Raw genomic sequence first — 16,020 nt, forward strand, 5'->3', positions numbered from 1 at the left:
TATGTATATATACATTATATATATATATATATATATACATTATATATATATATATATATATATATATATATATATATATATATATATAAATATATATATACATATATATATTTCTTGGCCATTCTTCAGAGAATATGAATGATAACACAAAAACCTTTCTTCCACTCATACTTAATGGTTGTGTGAAGCTATTTATTGGCAGACAACTTTGTTTACTCTTTTTAAATCAAAATTACAAAAGAAAGTACCGTATTTTTCGGAGTATAAGTCGCACCGGCCGAAAATGTATAATAAAGAAGGGAAAAAACATATAAGTTGCACTGGCAAACTATGAAAAAAACTGCGACTCATAGTCCGAAAAATACGGTAACCAAAAAAGATCAGTTATAATAATACATAATGTTGGATATAGAGAACATGCAAACACTTTATTTATTGAATCACAAATACTGAAATTCAACGATTTGGTGCAATTTGCAAACAGATAAAATGGTGTACAAAGCAAACTATAACCTGCTACCCAAGAATGTACAAGTATTCTCTACAAAAGAGGAGAAATATAACCTCAGAGAAAAATCTAATTGAAAACATTTGTATGCACTTATAACACTTAAAACCTTTAGCATATCTATCTGTATGTGGAATTAAATGATGGAATGGATTAACATAAGAAACCAATATGATCCAGTTTAAGAAACTGTTCAAAACGTACAAAGAAGAACAAATATGATGAACATCTTCAACCTTTTTTTTTTTAGATAAGGATTATTTATGTATTTAATATTTGTTGACTTACTATGGTATATTAATTATTTATTCACTGTTCTGTTACAGAGAACAAGGAAATGGGATACAATTGCTATGATATGAAAAGGGGTAGGATTAAGTAAGCTCTGCTTCTTCCTACTCCTTTTCGGACGTGCTGTCATGAAACAACTGGAAATATGTGATGCATTACATGTATCGTATGCATGTTCCACATAAACTGAACTGAAACTGAACGGCAATAACACGAGACAAAGTTCGCCCCTTTTAGGCTCATTACGTAACACATACTTTTGTTTTTCTCATTCTAATTATGTTTTTTCAAGAGACGGTTGGCAACACTAAATTCACACAAAATAATTCAAACAGCTGGAAAAAATATCGTATTTTATCTGTAAAAGTGTCTCACAATCTGCTGTATGTGCTTGTGTCTTTTTGACAGGAATACTTGAGACATTTGACACTTGTTTTGCATGACTGCAAGCTGAAAGTGTTATCATGTGTGTAATGACAAACCACCTCCAACACAGAATTGCATTTGACAAGTTTTACTGAATAAAACACCCAGAATGTACATGAAACATAGTACACATAAAACACTGAATATCAAGAGATTATGAACGGCCTACCTTGTTTACTTCCCAAATGACATCCTCGGCATGTTTGGCAATCAAGCAAAAATATGACTAAGCAAAAAGGAAAGGAAAAAACGGCAAATTGTTTAAAAAAATATAAACATTTTACAACGCTTTGTCATAAAAATCTTGTGTCACTGTCCCCCTCCGTCACACTAACTGGTAGGGTTGGCTACCCAATTCAGTACTTTTGTAGGTAATGACCGAATTCCCTCGGTACTATCAATTCACGTAAAATCAAACGGTGCCGTAGTTCGATACCTTTGTTGCATGTGACGTCATGTCCGGTTTCAGACTGGTCATGTCTGGTTTCAGACTAAACACGTAAACAATCACTCAAGCAGCACTCAGGCCGGACTCAGCCAAACTCCCTCTAAGTCACCTTGCCATTTTCAACACCAACAAAGTGTGCTTACTAAAAAATACGCTCAAACCTAAAGTAATGCTACACCCTTTCAAAATGCGCTAGCTTAATGCTAATTTACATAGGATTAGCCATAGACAGGCGACTACTAGCATGAGCGATTTTACATGGCGATTTCAACACCTTTGATTTGGTAAAGGAAACGATAACTAATAATATAATTAGAATTTTACAGTTTTGTGCAATGAGGACAGTACTTACAGTATTGACACTTTGTAGGGCGCAACCTAACAAACTCATCTTCCTGAAAAAAAGCTACTTTCTAGTTTGACAACATAGCATGAATAGTTATACAGTGCTGCCATCTAATGGTCTTGGAAGTGCAACTGCATTACAAAGGAGACTAATGTAACCAGAAAACAAGATATAACAACTGGACAGCAGTTCTCATAATCATCATTCTTAAATGTTACAACAAAAAATTGATTATCAAACAATTAACATTAACATAAAAAAGTATCGAAAAATTGTGCTATTGTTCCACAATATTTGTAAAATAATGATGACATGTGACACAAGGTGATATTCACTGATAAGCAGCTGTCTATTGGTTTGAAAAGGAAAGAAGACATCCTTGTCAATGTGATGACACGTGAGCCCCAAATGATGACATCACAACTACATGGACACAAAGATCAACATCAACATGATTCACTGGCAAAATATTGTTGACAAATGCAGATTGAAGGTGTTTTCTCAGCCATAAACACCCAAAGAAGACATGATGGATGAGATGAGGAGCAATTAGTGCAGATGTGAAAGAAATGTCCAAGTGTGATGAGGTCCCTCAGCGATGGAGACATCTCTCTGTGTTCCAGTGCACAAAGCATCCTGGAGGAAGAAGATGACTCAGCACATTCCCAACAAAAGCAGGTGAATCCAAGTGCAGATGTTAGCATGTGGCAGAGTGAGAGCCAAGTTGAACATCATCTTCACACAAAGTCAGAAGAACATTTGGAGGTGCATGAAAAAGAAAAGTCCTCACTGTGTCTCACTCAGCCTTCAGCCTTCACGTCTCTCTGAGAGCTCGTTACCAGCGTCACCAGCTGTGGGAGCACAAAACGCACCGTGAGCTGATTACGCTGCTCATGCAGAGCCAACACCTCACTCTGGTGAAGGAAGTCCATCCAGAAGGTGCATCTTCACTCATATCACATCTTTGCAGCTGTCAATTCAATCAGAAGCATCAAGAAGCAGAATTCTGCTCTTCTACTTCCTGACTAGTCTAAGACTAAGTCTCCAAACAGGTTAAGCTTGGCTTCAAGGCTCATGTGCAACCAGCCCTCCAGTGTCTTAGTCACCTAAGTGTCCCATTATTGATTGATTGATTGATTGATTGAGACTTTTATTAGTAGGTTGCGGTAGTCGTAGATTCTAGAGAGAAATCTCGTTCGTTGGTTGACCTTTTTGATTACCTTGGTTGCCATTTTATCACAGGAAAGATCAGCCTCTAGAATGGAACCTAGGTAGGTGACCTCATCCTTCCTGGTGATAACAATGTCACCCACTTTTATAGTGAAGTCATTGACTTTCTTAAGGTTGATGTGGGACCCAAACAGGATGGATTCAGTTTTACCCAAGTGTATGGATAGCTTAGTGCCATGCCTCTGTTTCCTTTCACTTTGCCCATTTCATCTTCTTCTTTTTTACTGGCTTCTTGATCTTTATTCTTGAGTCTGTTCTGTGTGAGATGCTAAATAATTGTGTGAATGCTCCAAACATTCACTAATATGGTTTTCTACACCAAAATTCATCTATTTATTATTAAACTTCTTCTTGTTAAGATTTTGGCGCGTTCTACCTTCCATATTTTTCACCCGAATCAAACCGTTCCAACTTCAAACTGTTCAGCCTATTCGGGAATCGCGGGCTTTCTCTTGACAAATTCCAAAAATTCCCAGATTTCCCAGAATTCCAGATTTTCCGGGACATTTTTCCCATTCCGAATGAATTGGCCATTTTTCAAACTCCCACCGTTTCCACATTTTTCTACCTATTTAAACCATTCCACCTTCAACACTTTCCCAAGTTTCAAACCAAATTCCGGTTTTCCTGGGAATTCAAACTCTTCAACATTCAAACTTTCTTCTATTCTTACATTCATACTACATTCTGTCTGCATTTCAGTTCAACTTCAGCATTGGAGCATTCACACGCAATTCCTCCAGGAATTGCCTCATTTAGTTACATTTGTATCTCCTCCTCCTACTATTGTGGGGGATTGATAATCAGCATATATTCTGCACACACATGAAGACAGACACGCTTAATGGATTGCGCTCTCTATTTTGCTCATTTCAGAGACTCTGCACACAAATTAATTAGATCAGGTTTGCACATATTTTAATACACACAAACCTTTAGTAGATCAGGCCCTTAATGTTCGTTATCATGACGACTCATCAAAAGTTGGCTGTGATACTTTCTATTGCGTGCGCTTACACGAGTATCAAGCTACTCCTAATGGAGGGAAGCTTTTATTTTCCTGCTGAACTTGTAACACGTGTCTACATCACACCTTAAAACAGGAAGTTTGCAAGTTGACCCTTACAAAGATACCAACAATCCAGAATGTTGATGGTAACAGAAACAGAAAGTCAATATTATATGGAATATACCTGACATAAAGGTGTATAACAAAGATGAATATGTAATAAATGATATTAATAACTTCAATCTTTGTGGGGGTAAACTTACAAAGTGTGTGAGTGATGCTTCACCACTGCTTTGTTTATTGTTATGGTTTCCAAGAAAGAGAAGATGTTTTACTTACCAGCTGGATCGTATTCGGCTGAAATGAAAGAGAAAGCAGGTGAAATTCACATCTCATGAATGAAGGCAGAGACTTTTTCGCGTCTTCCTGAAAGAGGAAACATTTGTGTCCCTCACCTTGTCTGCTTCGGCGACGCTTGATGATGAAGATGATGATGAAGATGCCGGCCGCCAGGAGGACCACCACAGCGAGGACCGCCAGCGTGGCAGTGACGCTCACGTTGCCTGTTGGTATGGTATGGTTTATTTGTTTGACAGCTGCTTCATAAGTCACATGAAGGAACATCAGGTGGTTACATTGACACTATTCAACATGTCCTAGATGTGTCTTTCTCACCTTCATGGCTTGCGTTGCTCAGGATGCTTCTTCTCTCCAGCTTGGTGACCAGGTCCTCCTTGACGCCAGACAGCTGGAACACACATTCGTACTTGCCCTCCACCTCGGCCGTCACCTCCACTTTCAGCTCCACCGACATCTGGAAGGTTCCGTCGTGGTTGGGGAGCAGCTCTCCGTGCTCCACGTCCTCGAAGATCTGCTCGCCGTCTTTCCTCCAAAACAAGTCGGCTAGGTCGGGGTAGAAACCTGTCGCCATGCAGGTGACCGGAGAGGATGGCGTCTTCTGGAGGAGGAACACCTCTGGAAGCTCTGCACAGGAAGTGACGTGTGAATGGAGGATGACGTGGAGAGAAGATGGAGGTAAAGATGGAGTGAAAGAGAGAGAATAAAGGTAAAGATGGAGAGAAAAGGAGACAATTAAGTTAAAGATAGAGATAAATGGACGAAATGGAGGTAAAGATATGAAGAAAAGGAGAAAATGTAGGTAAAGAGAGAGAGAAAAGGCGAGAATGAAGGTAAAGATGGAGAGAAAAGGTGAGAATAAAAGGTAAATATGGTGATAAAAGGAGAGAATGGAGGTAAAGATTAAAGGGAAAAGGAGAAAATGAAGGGAAAGATGAGAGAAAAGAAGGCAAAGATGCAGAAAAAAGGAGAAAATTGAGGTAAAGATGGAGGGAAAAGGAGAGAATGAAGGTAAAGATGAAGAGAAAAGGAGAGAATGAAGGTCAAGATAGAGAGAAAAAGAGAGAATGGAGGTAAAGGTGGAGAGAGGAGAGAATGAATGTAAAGATGGAGAGAAAATGTGAGAATAAAAGGTAAAGATGGTGATAAAAGGAGAGAATGGAGGTAAAGATACAGAGAAAATGAGAAAATGAAGGGAAAGATTAGAGAAAAGAAGGCAAAGATGCAGAAAAAAGGAGAACATTTGAGGTAAAGATGGAGAGAAAAGGAGAAAATGAAGGTAAAGATGGAGAGAAAATGTGAGAATAAAATGTAAAAATGGTGATAAAAGGAGAGAATGGAGGTAAAGATACAGAGAAAATGAGAAAATGAAGGGAAAGATTAGAGAAAAGAAGGCAAAGATGCAGAAAAAAGGAGAACATTTGAGGTAAAGATGGAGAGAAAAGGAGAAAATGAAGGTAAAGATGGAGAGAAAAGGCGAGAATGAAGTAACGATGGAGTAAATGAAGGTAATGATGGAAAGAAAAGGTGAGAATTAAAGATTGTGATAAAAGAAGAGAATGGAGATAAAGATGGAGAGAAAAGGAAAAAATGAAGGGAAAGATGAGAGAAAAGAAGGAAAAGATGCAGAAAAAAGGAGAAAATTGAGGTAAAGATGGAGCGAAAAGGAGAGAATGAAGATAAAGATGAAGAGAAAAAGAGAGAATGGAGGTAAAGATAGAGAGAAAGGAGGTAAAGATGGAGAGAGAAGGAGAGAATGAAGATAAAGAGAAATGGAGAGAATGGAGGTAAAGATGGAGAGAAAATGTGAGATTAAAATTTAAAGATGGTGATAAAAGAAGAGAATGGAGGTAAAGATGGAGAGAAAAGGAGAAAATGAAGGGAAAGATTAGCGAAAAGAAGGCAAAGATGCAGAAAAAAGGAGAACATTTGAGGTAAAGATGGAGAGAAAAGGAGAGAATGAAGGTAAAGATGGAGAGAAAAGGAGAGAATAAAAGTTCAAGTTGGAGAGAAATGGAGACAATGATTGTAAAGATGGCGATAAACGGACAAAATGGAGGTAAAGATGGAGAAAAAAGGAGAAAATGTAGGTAAAGAAAGAGAAAAGGCGAGAATGAAGTAACGATGGAGTAGATGAAGGTAAAGATGGAAAGAAAAGGTGAGAATAAAAGATAAAGATTGTGATAAAAGGAGAGAATTGAGGTAAAGATGGAGAGAAAAGGAAAAGATGAAGGGAAAGATGAGAGAAAAGAAGGAAAAGATGCAGAAAAAAGAAGAAAATTGAGGTAAAGATGGAGAGAATGGAGGTCAAGATGGAGAGAAAAGGAGAGAATGGAGGTAAAATGGAGAGAAAAGGAGAGAATAGAGGTCAAGATGAAGAGAAAATGAGAGATTGGAGGTAAAGATGGAGAGAAAAGGAGAGAATGAAGGTCAAGATGGAGAGAAAAGGAGAGAATGGAGGTAAAGTGGAGAGAAAAGGAGATAATGGAGGTCAAGATGGAGAGAAAAGGAGAGATTGGAGGTAAAGATGGAGAGAAAAGGAGAGAATGAAGGTAAATATGAAAAGAAAAGGAGATAATGAAGGTCAAGATGGAGAGAAAAGGAGAGAATGTAGGTAAAGAAAGAGAAAAGGCGAGAATGAAGTAACAATGGAGTAAAGGAAGGTAAATATGGAAAGAAAAGGTGAGAATAAAAGATAAAGATTGTGAGAAAAGGAGAGAATGGAGATAAAGATGGAGAGAAAAGGAAAAAATGAAGGGAAAGATGAGAGAAAAGAAGGAAAAGATGCAGAAAAAAGGAGAAATTTGAGGTAAAGATGGAGAGAAAATGAGAGAATGGGGGTCAAGATGGAGAGAAAAGGAGAGAATGGAGGTAAATATGAAAAGAAAAGGAGAGAATGGAGATAAAGATGGAGAGAAAAGGAGGTGAAGAGAAAAGAGTATAAAGAGACAGAGTGTAATGTCAGTAATGTTCCTATAGGGGGAGTGCTAACATGTTAAAAGGTGAAAGTACAAGGTGTGCTTCTACCTGTTCTCATTAGGACCTTCTTCCCATACTCCACATACTTCTTCAAGTAAGAAGGACATTCCTCAGTGAAATAATACTTATGGTCGTCTAGTATAAATATGTCTTGGTCCCACTTGAGTTTGGAGGGGAAAGCTTGTTGTTTTGCTGCAGTAAATGTCCATGTCTTCATGTCCAACGATATGAAATCTTCTCCATCATAACTGATCTGCTTCCAACCTTTAACCTCATCAGTCTCATCATTCCATTCACATCCTGTCATCACCTGGACAATGTGAACACCTGAGAGACACAAAGTGTTGTAAAGCAGAGTGAAACTAACACACAACATGTCTTTGTTGTAGGTTATTATGGGATGGACAGAGACAAGGTATATCAGTGCAGTAATGTGTGTTTTTATTACAGTATAAACATATCAAATATATTAGAATAGTAGAAAGTTCAACATAAACAAACCTCCAGTTTGGTTGAAACGCTTCATGGCTATTTCAATGTTGGTTTTGAAGACATGTTCAACAACAATGTAGTAATCTGTTTGTCTCTGCCAGTAGTTTGGATCCTCTGCTGTGATTTTGTTCATCCAGTCCTGTTTGGATTCTGCTTTCCTGATGTTGCTGTCATAGTAACTAATCTCAACTTCATCAACATAACCAACACTCACAAACTCTGGGAAGTTTGGAACTTGAGAGGATGCAGTGTGGAAATACTTGAGTGAATGAATCACTGAAAGACAAAAGGCATAAAAACAACATTTGATTCTTTAGTTTCATGTTGAACAATTCCTATTTGAAATGATGCTGTCTTCATTTCAACTTCAAACACTGCTGCTTCTCACAGTAAACAATCACTTCCTGTTCTAAGAGACAATAACAGCGTTTGTCTTTGACTTCATATTTATACCTCACTTTAAGACCACACACATGAATAACTTGACTTATTTCCTTCTACAACCGTAAGTGTCAAATAAATATATGACATTATTGCTAGCAGAGAAGTCAAAGTAGTTTTTCTAGGTGAGGGGAAGTTCAAACTAGTGATGTCACTGCCAAAGCATGGAAATATAGCAGCGCCTTATGGAATGTTTACAATGGAATACAACAACAATATTAGAATACTCTTCATTTAAATATTAGGACTATTCCCAGTAAAAAAGCATTTAAGAAACATGTAAAGTCACTTTTTAGACTTAAGAGTTAATCTTTCATGTCATCAGTTTGAGAACTTTTTTCTTTCTCTCTTTCCCTTTTTCCTTTCTTTTATTGTAACTGGATGTGCGTATGTTCTGTAACTGGATCTGTGTACTCTTATTTTATTTAATTATTTGGAGAATTTTCTTTTTCCTTTCTTTTATTTGTAACTGGATCTGTGCATTATTATTTTACTTTGAACTTTTGAAAAGGACCCCAGGAAGACTAGCCTGGCGTTTGTGCGTCGGCTAATGGGGATCCTCAATAAACAATAATTCATCCATCCATTTTTTCTACCGCTTGTCCCTTTCGGGGTCAATTATATCCATTATTTCATTTATTTTTGTGTACATTAAATTATTCTGATCTACATCTCATCTTATAACTGATACTACTGATTGTTTCCTGGATTAATTATTTGTATTTTCCTATTTACAAGTGAAACCAACGTTTCCAGGATTGCTAAAGTAAAAAGTTTGATGTATTTTACTGTTAAAGTGAGACAACTTGAACAAGTTTGACTCATTAAAAGTTTGAGCAACAAATAAAGATGCAAACTATTCACTGATTGATGTTGGTGAAAAGAGAAGAGCGTCAATAATAATGAGAAGAAATAAATGAGAGTATTTTGGATGAAATGAGCATGTAGGAATGAGGTGTATAAAGTTGTAAAGAAAGTGGACTTACCAGGCGTCACGCTGTGTGTTTGTACAACTAGGAGAAAGAAGAAAAGCAAGTTCATCATTAAATGTCACAAGTGCCGAAGTCAATAAAAAAAGTTTCTAGTTTTAATCCTCAGAGAAAAGCAAGGCGGCGACGACAACTTGCTTGACGAGTAAACATGAAATGGACGCCAAGGCGGAAACGAGCTTCTATAAAATCTCCCCTGAGCCAATGAGAATTTGACACGTCACTTGTCACCAGGTAAGCTTGTTTGCTAGACACACATATGCTAACTGCTGGCTGGATTCCGGGGAAATCACGTGACTTGAAAGAACTTTCTGGAGGAGGAGACAAATATTTGACAGCAACGCAGCTAACACATGAATATTAACAAAATAAAAGTCATATCATCATTACAAGAATAAAAGTGAATCTAGCGAGGGGCGCGTCGGAGGTGACGTCATGTTTTTTGAAGCAGCTTTATTAAAATACACACAAACTTTATAGGAACAAGATGAACATTTTACATAAGTCATATTGTAGCGCCTAAGCGTTTAAAACACTCTTTTAAAAGGACAAAAAACAATTACCTAACACTTTTATTTGATTTTTAATTGTTTGTATTTTTGTAATAACTGAAGAATTGAACATACATATACAATGCACACACATATCAAGGCACTTTCAACACAATACGATTCAATATTTTATAGCAAGTTAAACAATTACATAGGAATATTAAATACATCAAATTAAATACAATGCTCATACCAACCACACCTTGAAAAATAAGACACAATACAAATGAGATTACAATAAAAATGTGTATAAGTAAATAAAATAAAATAAAAATTGGGCTTGTTTAAAGCAACTTTAATTTATCCAATAAAGACATTAATTTAAGGCTGTTTCTACTTTTTACCATTTTACAAGATTTAATTAATATTTTAATGTAGGAAATTGGGTTTCACTTGAAGAAAGCGACTTTTGTGTATGAAAAATCTAGCTCGCATGAGCCGGGTTGCATATGACGTCATACCGTTTGTTCTTCTTCGTGGCTTAATTGACACGATGGTCAAGCAGCTGGAGCGTAGAACTAAAACAAGTGAGAGTGAGTGTAGAGTTTGAGCACAAAATGTCCTATAGCTGGCTTGCAATCACGTGACCTAGAGGCACATATCTGGCCACTTCCGGGCTCAGACCATGGTCTAGAGCAGATCTGGGCAAATTAAGGCCCGGGGGCCACATGCGGCCCCTTGAGTTTTTCAATCTGGCCCGCCGGACATTCCCACATCATTTGTTTAGATGTTTAAGATGTAAAGTGTTGCTGCCATTATGATGTGCACTCATGTTTTCTAATGACCGTAAGTCTTCAACTATACTAAGTATTTCAATGGTTGGAATCTGCGCTTTGGGATGATATACCAGTTACCATGGTAGTCTAATTAGTTACAATGGTAATCTAATTAGTTACTATGGTCATCTAATTAGTTACTATGGTCATCTAATTAGTTACTATGGTCATCTAACTAGTTACTATGGTCATCTAACTAGTTACTATGGTAATCTATGTCACAGCAGCTCAGACGAGGCACCAGGCAGTGTGGGCGGGAAGCGTTTCCACAGACGCGGAAGGAGATTTTCACAACAAAGTTCTAAAGCTTAGCGATATATCAGATTGTCGGTGGGTTTATTTTGTACCCTCCGCGTTCATATTTCACTGTTTGTCGCATTTTTGTTGCGTTTCACTTGATTGTAAAATATGTCGATCGAAAGGGGGTGTGACGTTCATATTTTGTCAATATTCAGTGTTTTATCCTTCATAGAAAAAATTAAAATTCCATTATGTTTTTTAAGGCGGTCTGTCATAACGTTTTTAGCATTCAATCAGACATTATTGTGAGGTTTTGTATTAGTGTTCCTAAAAATAGATATACCGGCCCCCAGACACATTGTTTTCTCCAAATGTGGCCCCCGAGTCAAAATAATTGCCCAGGCCTGGTCTAGAGTCCCATTAGGCTACTGTTTATTTACCTGAATCCGTGCAGAAAGGTTTAGCGGCAAATATAAAAGCGATCATTCAAAAAAAGATATTTAAAATGGGATGGAGTGGATTTTTACACTCTTAATAAAAATATTGTTTTTAAAGATTGAAAGCATTTATCATCAGCAAGATGTTACTGCTCGCTGCGACCTCACTTCATTTGACACTCACAAGGATTTAGAGAAGAAACCATTAGATGCACCAATGTCTTTACATCTGAGGGCTCCACTAATTAAACATTCATCCGTGAAAGACAAAGTTGGATATAGTTCTGCTGCTGAGATCGTGACGCTAATGAGGAAAAGGATACGTTTGTTTGCAGTTGATTTCCTGCTACAAAAATTAGTCTCATCTACAATTCATGTCTGCCGTTGTTTTTATGCTGTGAAGTCCATATTTTGTCCGTGAAGTTGACCGTATGAAATGATTGGTGTTTACGGCGGTCACTCGCCCTGTCTCGTCAACACGTACATGCAGAGGCAGGTGCACACGTAGAAAAGCAGTCCGAGAGAGGCAACAAACCATTTGCAATAATGTTATTGTTAAGATAAGATTTACATTCAATGACAGCTAACGCTAACTATTCAAGTCGCTATTATTAGCTAACAACACCCAAAGCTAATGCATGAGTTACGTACGTATGTAGTTACATCATTACGGCCTAGAAGCCGAAAGAAAGGAGGGATATGCTGTGGGAAATCAATTGGAAAGTTAGCGCCCTCTAGACATCTGTGTAAATGTTGCAAACAGCCCCTTTAAGACCTTTGGAAATGTTCCAGTCTGAAGTGAAACGTTAACTAGATGAAGGAATTGTGGTGACAAACTGCTCAGCACAGACTTTAGAAATCTAGTGGGTAACTCATCAAGGTGTGTATGTTAATGTTAGATATGTGCCATCTCCAAGCAGAAGAAAATCTTTGACCTTGGCTCTTGGCACAGTTGTTCTGTCCATCTGACGCTTTGTGCTGACTTCACCCATTTTATAGTTTTATTTCTGTTAATGATAGTTAATCACATTTGGCAGTTCTGCCTCGCATGGGTCAGATTCCAAGCCAGGGTTCAATTCCAAGCCAGGGTTGGATCAGGAAGTAAAAACTAAAGCTGAAACAATTAATGTGATTGACTCGCTGTGGCCAAAGTGCTAAAAGTGGGAGGAGGGGAAAAGCATGAGGCTGAATCTTCTGGTGGCAAAGCATCCAAGAAAAGGAAAGTGAAATGTGAAATTAGACACGGTAAAGCCAAACATTGACTGGACGCTTGATCCAAGCCGCTTAACCGCAGTGACCATCATGAAAGATAAAGATGGTACATTTCAACATGATAGGATCTGCCGCTATGAATATTAATGAGCTACCTGTTACATCTCAGGGCAACAGGTGTGTATTTGTGGTCATAGAGTACTTTACACGCTATGTCAACCTTTTCCAGCGTGCCTTTAAATCCAGGGGAGACAGGCTCTTCTCTGTGGTCGGCCCTAAGCTCCAGAACACTCTGCCCCTCCATGTTCAAACTGCTCCCAAAGTGGAGTGTTTTAAGTCTCGTCTTAAGACCCACTTTTATTCTTTGGCTTTTAACACTACGTGAGTTGTGTGGTCCTCTGTCCTCTGTTGTCCTGTGTGTGTTTTTTTATACATGTTTATTTCTATTTACTGTTTTAATTGGTTTTACCCTTTAAAATCGTTTTTAATCATATTTATTTTGTATTGTTTTTATATTGGTTTTATATTTATTTTTTGTTTTTAGTCAGTCATTGGTGGAGCTAAGGATAATATTTGAATATTGTTTTTAATATTGTTTTTAATATTGTTATGCCGCACTTTGGAAACATTTTTGTTGTTTAAATGTGCTATATAAATAAAGTGGATTGGATTGGATTTACAGCAGCAAAATGTATGTTTGAGGACTATATCAGACAACATGGGTTGCCTGCAGAGTGTAGTCACACAGACCAGGTAGGCAATTTGAGTCAGACTTTGTAGAACACTTTGTAAAACCTTGCTGGAATAGTTACCTCTACCGCCCCCCAGTGGCCGTTAGAAAGGATGCATACATTTTGTGTTGAAGTCCTTAAAGCTGTCTTTCACTTTTTGTCTTGTCCTTTGTGTCCCAGATGAAGTGGTTAGTGGCTCGGGGGAGGATAGGCGGGGCATTAGCTCAGCAACATTCTTCTTTTCTTTTCTTTTTTACAAGAACTTTGCTGACAAAGTGCAAGTGTTTGTGGGCGTTACTGTACATGTTGGTATTGATCACACCACCCAGGGAAAGTTTTCAAGATCATTAAATGATTTTGACTTTCATTTTGTGAACAATATAAACATATATGAACACAACAATGTAAGACGTAGTAACAATGTTGTGTATTCACTGGTGTCGTCCTCGTGAGATCACTGATGTGTGCTCCTTTCCAGAGTCGTGTAGAGAGAGAGTTTGGCCAAACCGGGTTAGGAGTCGGTGTCTAACAAGGTGCTCTGTAGAGAGTATGGCCAGACATTCTCCCAAATGATTGGTTAAAAACCCTTCACGTGACTACAGGGGGCCATGTTGGACACCAACTCCAAAACCCTGTTGGCTACACTCTCTCTCTACTCTCTCTGCACCTTTCTATCTAGCTATCCATACACTTGGGTAAAACAGAATCCATCCTGTTTGGGTCCCACATCAACCTTAAGAAAGTCAATGACTTCACTACAAAAGTGGGTGACATTGTTATCACCAGGAAGGATGAGGTCACCTACCTAGGTTCCATTCTAGAGGCTAATCTTTCCTGTGATAAAATGGCAACCAAGGTAATCAAAAAGGTCAACCAACGAACGAGATTTCTCTATAGAATCTCCTCTCTGGTCAACAAAAGCACCATGAGGATTCTAGCGGGAACTCTCGTTCAACACTTTTTTGATTACGCATGCACCTCCTGGTACCCTAGCACCTCCAAAACCCTCAAATCTAAACTCCAAACATCCCAGAACAAGCTAGTCAGATTACTTCTAGACCTCGACCCCAGATCCCACCTCACTCCTACCCACTTCTCCAAAGTGGGCTGGCTCAGGGTGGACGACAGAGTAAAACAACTTGCACTGAGCCTAGTCTATAAAATCTGCTACACCTCCCTGATACCGAAGTACATGTCAAACTACTTCCTTAACCGCCATAACCACAACACCAGGGGGAGCTCCACTAACCACGTTAAACCCAGATTACGATCTAACAAAGGTCTTAACTCATTCTCTTTCTATGCCACATCAATGTGGAATGCGCTCCCAACAGGTATAAAAGAAAGGGCATCTCTATCCTCCTTCAAAACCACAATAAAAGTACACCTCCAGGCAACTTTAACCCTAAACTAAAACCCTCCCCGGATTGTTAATAATCAAATGTAAACAATCAAATGCAGATATTTTTCTTATGCCTTCTGATCTCTCTCTCTATGTCCACTACTTGCTGTACATATCCTACCAAATCAGACCTACACTGTTTCAATATCCATTTCTCTGTTCTCATTTGTTGAAGACTGATGATAACAACCAAAAATGGTGGCCCTAGCCGTGAGAAGAGACTAAATCAGATGTGTCAAACGTTTGGCCACAAGCAGGTTTTATCCTGGGATGAGTTTGCTAAGTATAAAAATGAGCCGAAATTTTTGTAAGAAATAAACTGCAGTTCTAAATGTGTGCACTAGATGTCACAATAGCAATTATTTGTATCTTTGTAGATCAGGGGTGTCCAAAGTGCGGCCCGGGGGCCATTTGCGGCCCGCAGGTCATGTTTTAACGGCCCCACGGCACATTTTAAAAATACGATTTAAAAAATGTTTAAATGTAAAAAGTGGTATAAAAGAGCAAACAGGTGAAATGTAACAAGAAAATGTTGCAATGTTTACTCTTAATAACACAAAGCTGCCATGCAGGCTGTTTCTTTCTTTAAAAAATAATAATGAATCAAAATCAATGTCGTTATGAATTATTGACCTATTATAGGCTCCAATTACGTCACGTTAAATATTCCACTTTGAGATATTTTTTGGGGAAAATGTAGCATATTTTGTGTTTGTCATATAAAAAAACTGAGCTGTTTTTTAAAAAAAAGAAAGGCCTAAAACGAACAAACAAAAACATAAACAGCAATAAAACTTATAATTGACGGATGGATCTGAAGTTGATCTCGAGATTATTGTGTTAAATGTAAACAGTAAAAAAAAATTATAATTTATTTTTTTAACATTTTAATGAGTTGGAACCTTTTGGATCCCCAATAATTTTAGTGTGATTTGTGTCATTGCTCAAAAAATAATAATGAATTAAAATCAATGGTGTTATGAGTTATTGACTTTTTTAAGGCTCAAATTATTATATAATCTCAAATATTCCACTTAAAAAAATGTTTTGGGTGAAAATATTGCATATTTTGTATTTTTTCCATAAAAAACAGGGTTTTCTTTCACAAAAAGAGCATAAAACTTAAATCTTTAAAAACATTATATTGACAGATAG

The 16,020-nt window shown here is 37.7% G+C and overlaps 1 protein-coding gene across 1 annotated transcript; it reads right to left on the minus strand.

Moving 5' to 3' along the window:
* Nucleotides 1-2,344: 2,344 nt before the first annotated feature.
* On the minus strand, nt 2,345-9,666 carry LOC133575545 (major histocompatibility complex class I-related gene protein-like). The gene is made up of 7 exons (XM_061928208.2): nt 9,514-9,666; nt 8,096-8,362; nt 7,643-7,921; nt 4,934-5,242; nt 4,714-4,821; nt 4,598-4,615; nt 2,345-2,870 (listed from the first exon to the last, which is right to left on the minus strand). Exons 1-7 carry the CDS (start codon nt 9,569-9,571, stop codon nt 2,827-2,829), a joined length of 1,083 nt encoding a protein of 360 aa, XP_061784192.1. The 5' UTR covers nt 9,572-9,666; the 3' UTR covers nt 2,345-2,826.
* Between the last annotated feature and the right edge of the window lie 6,354 nt (nt 9,667-16,020).

This window comes from Nerophis lumbriciformis, linkage group LG33 (assembly GCF_033978685.3).
Source record: "Nerophis lumbriciformis linkage group LG33, RoL_Nlum_v2.1, whole genome shotgun sequence".
Lineage (NCBI taxonomy): Eukaryota > Metazoa > Chordata > Actinopteri > Syngnathiformes > Syngnathidae > Nerophis > Nerophis lumbriciformis.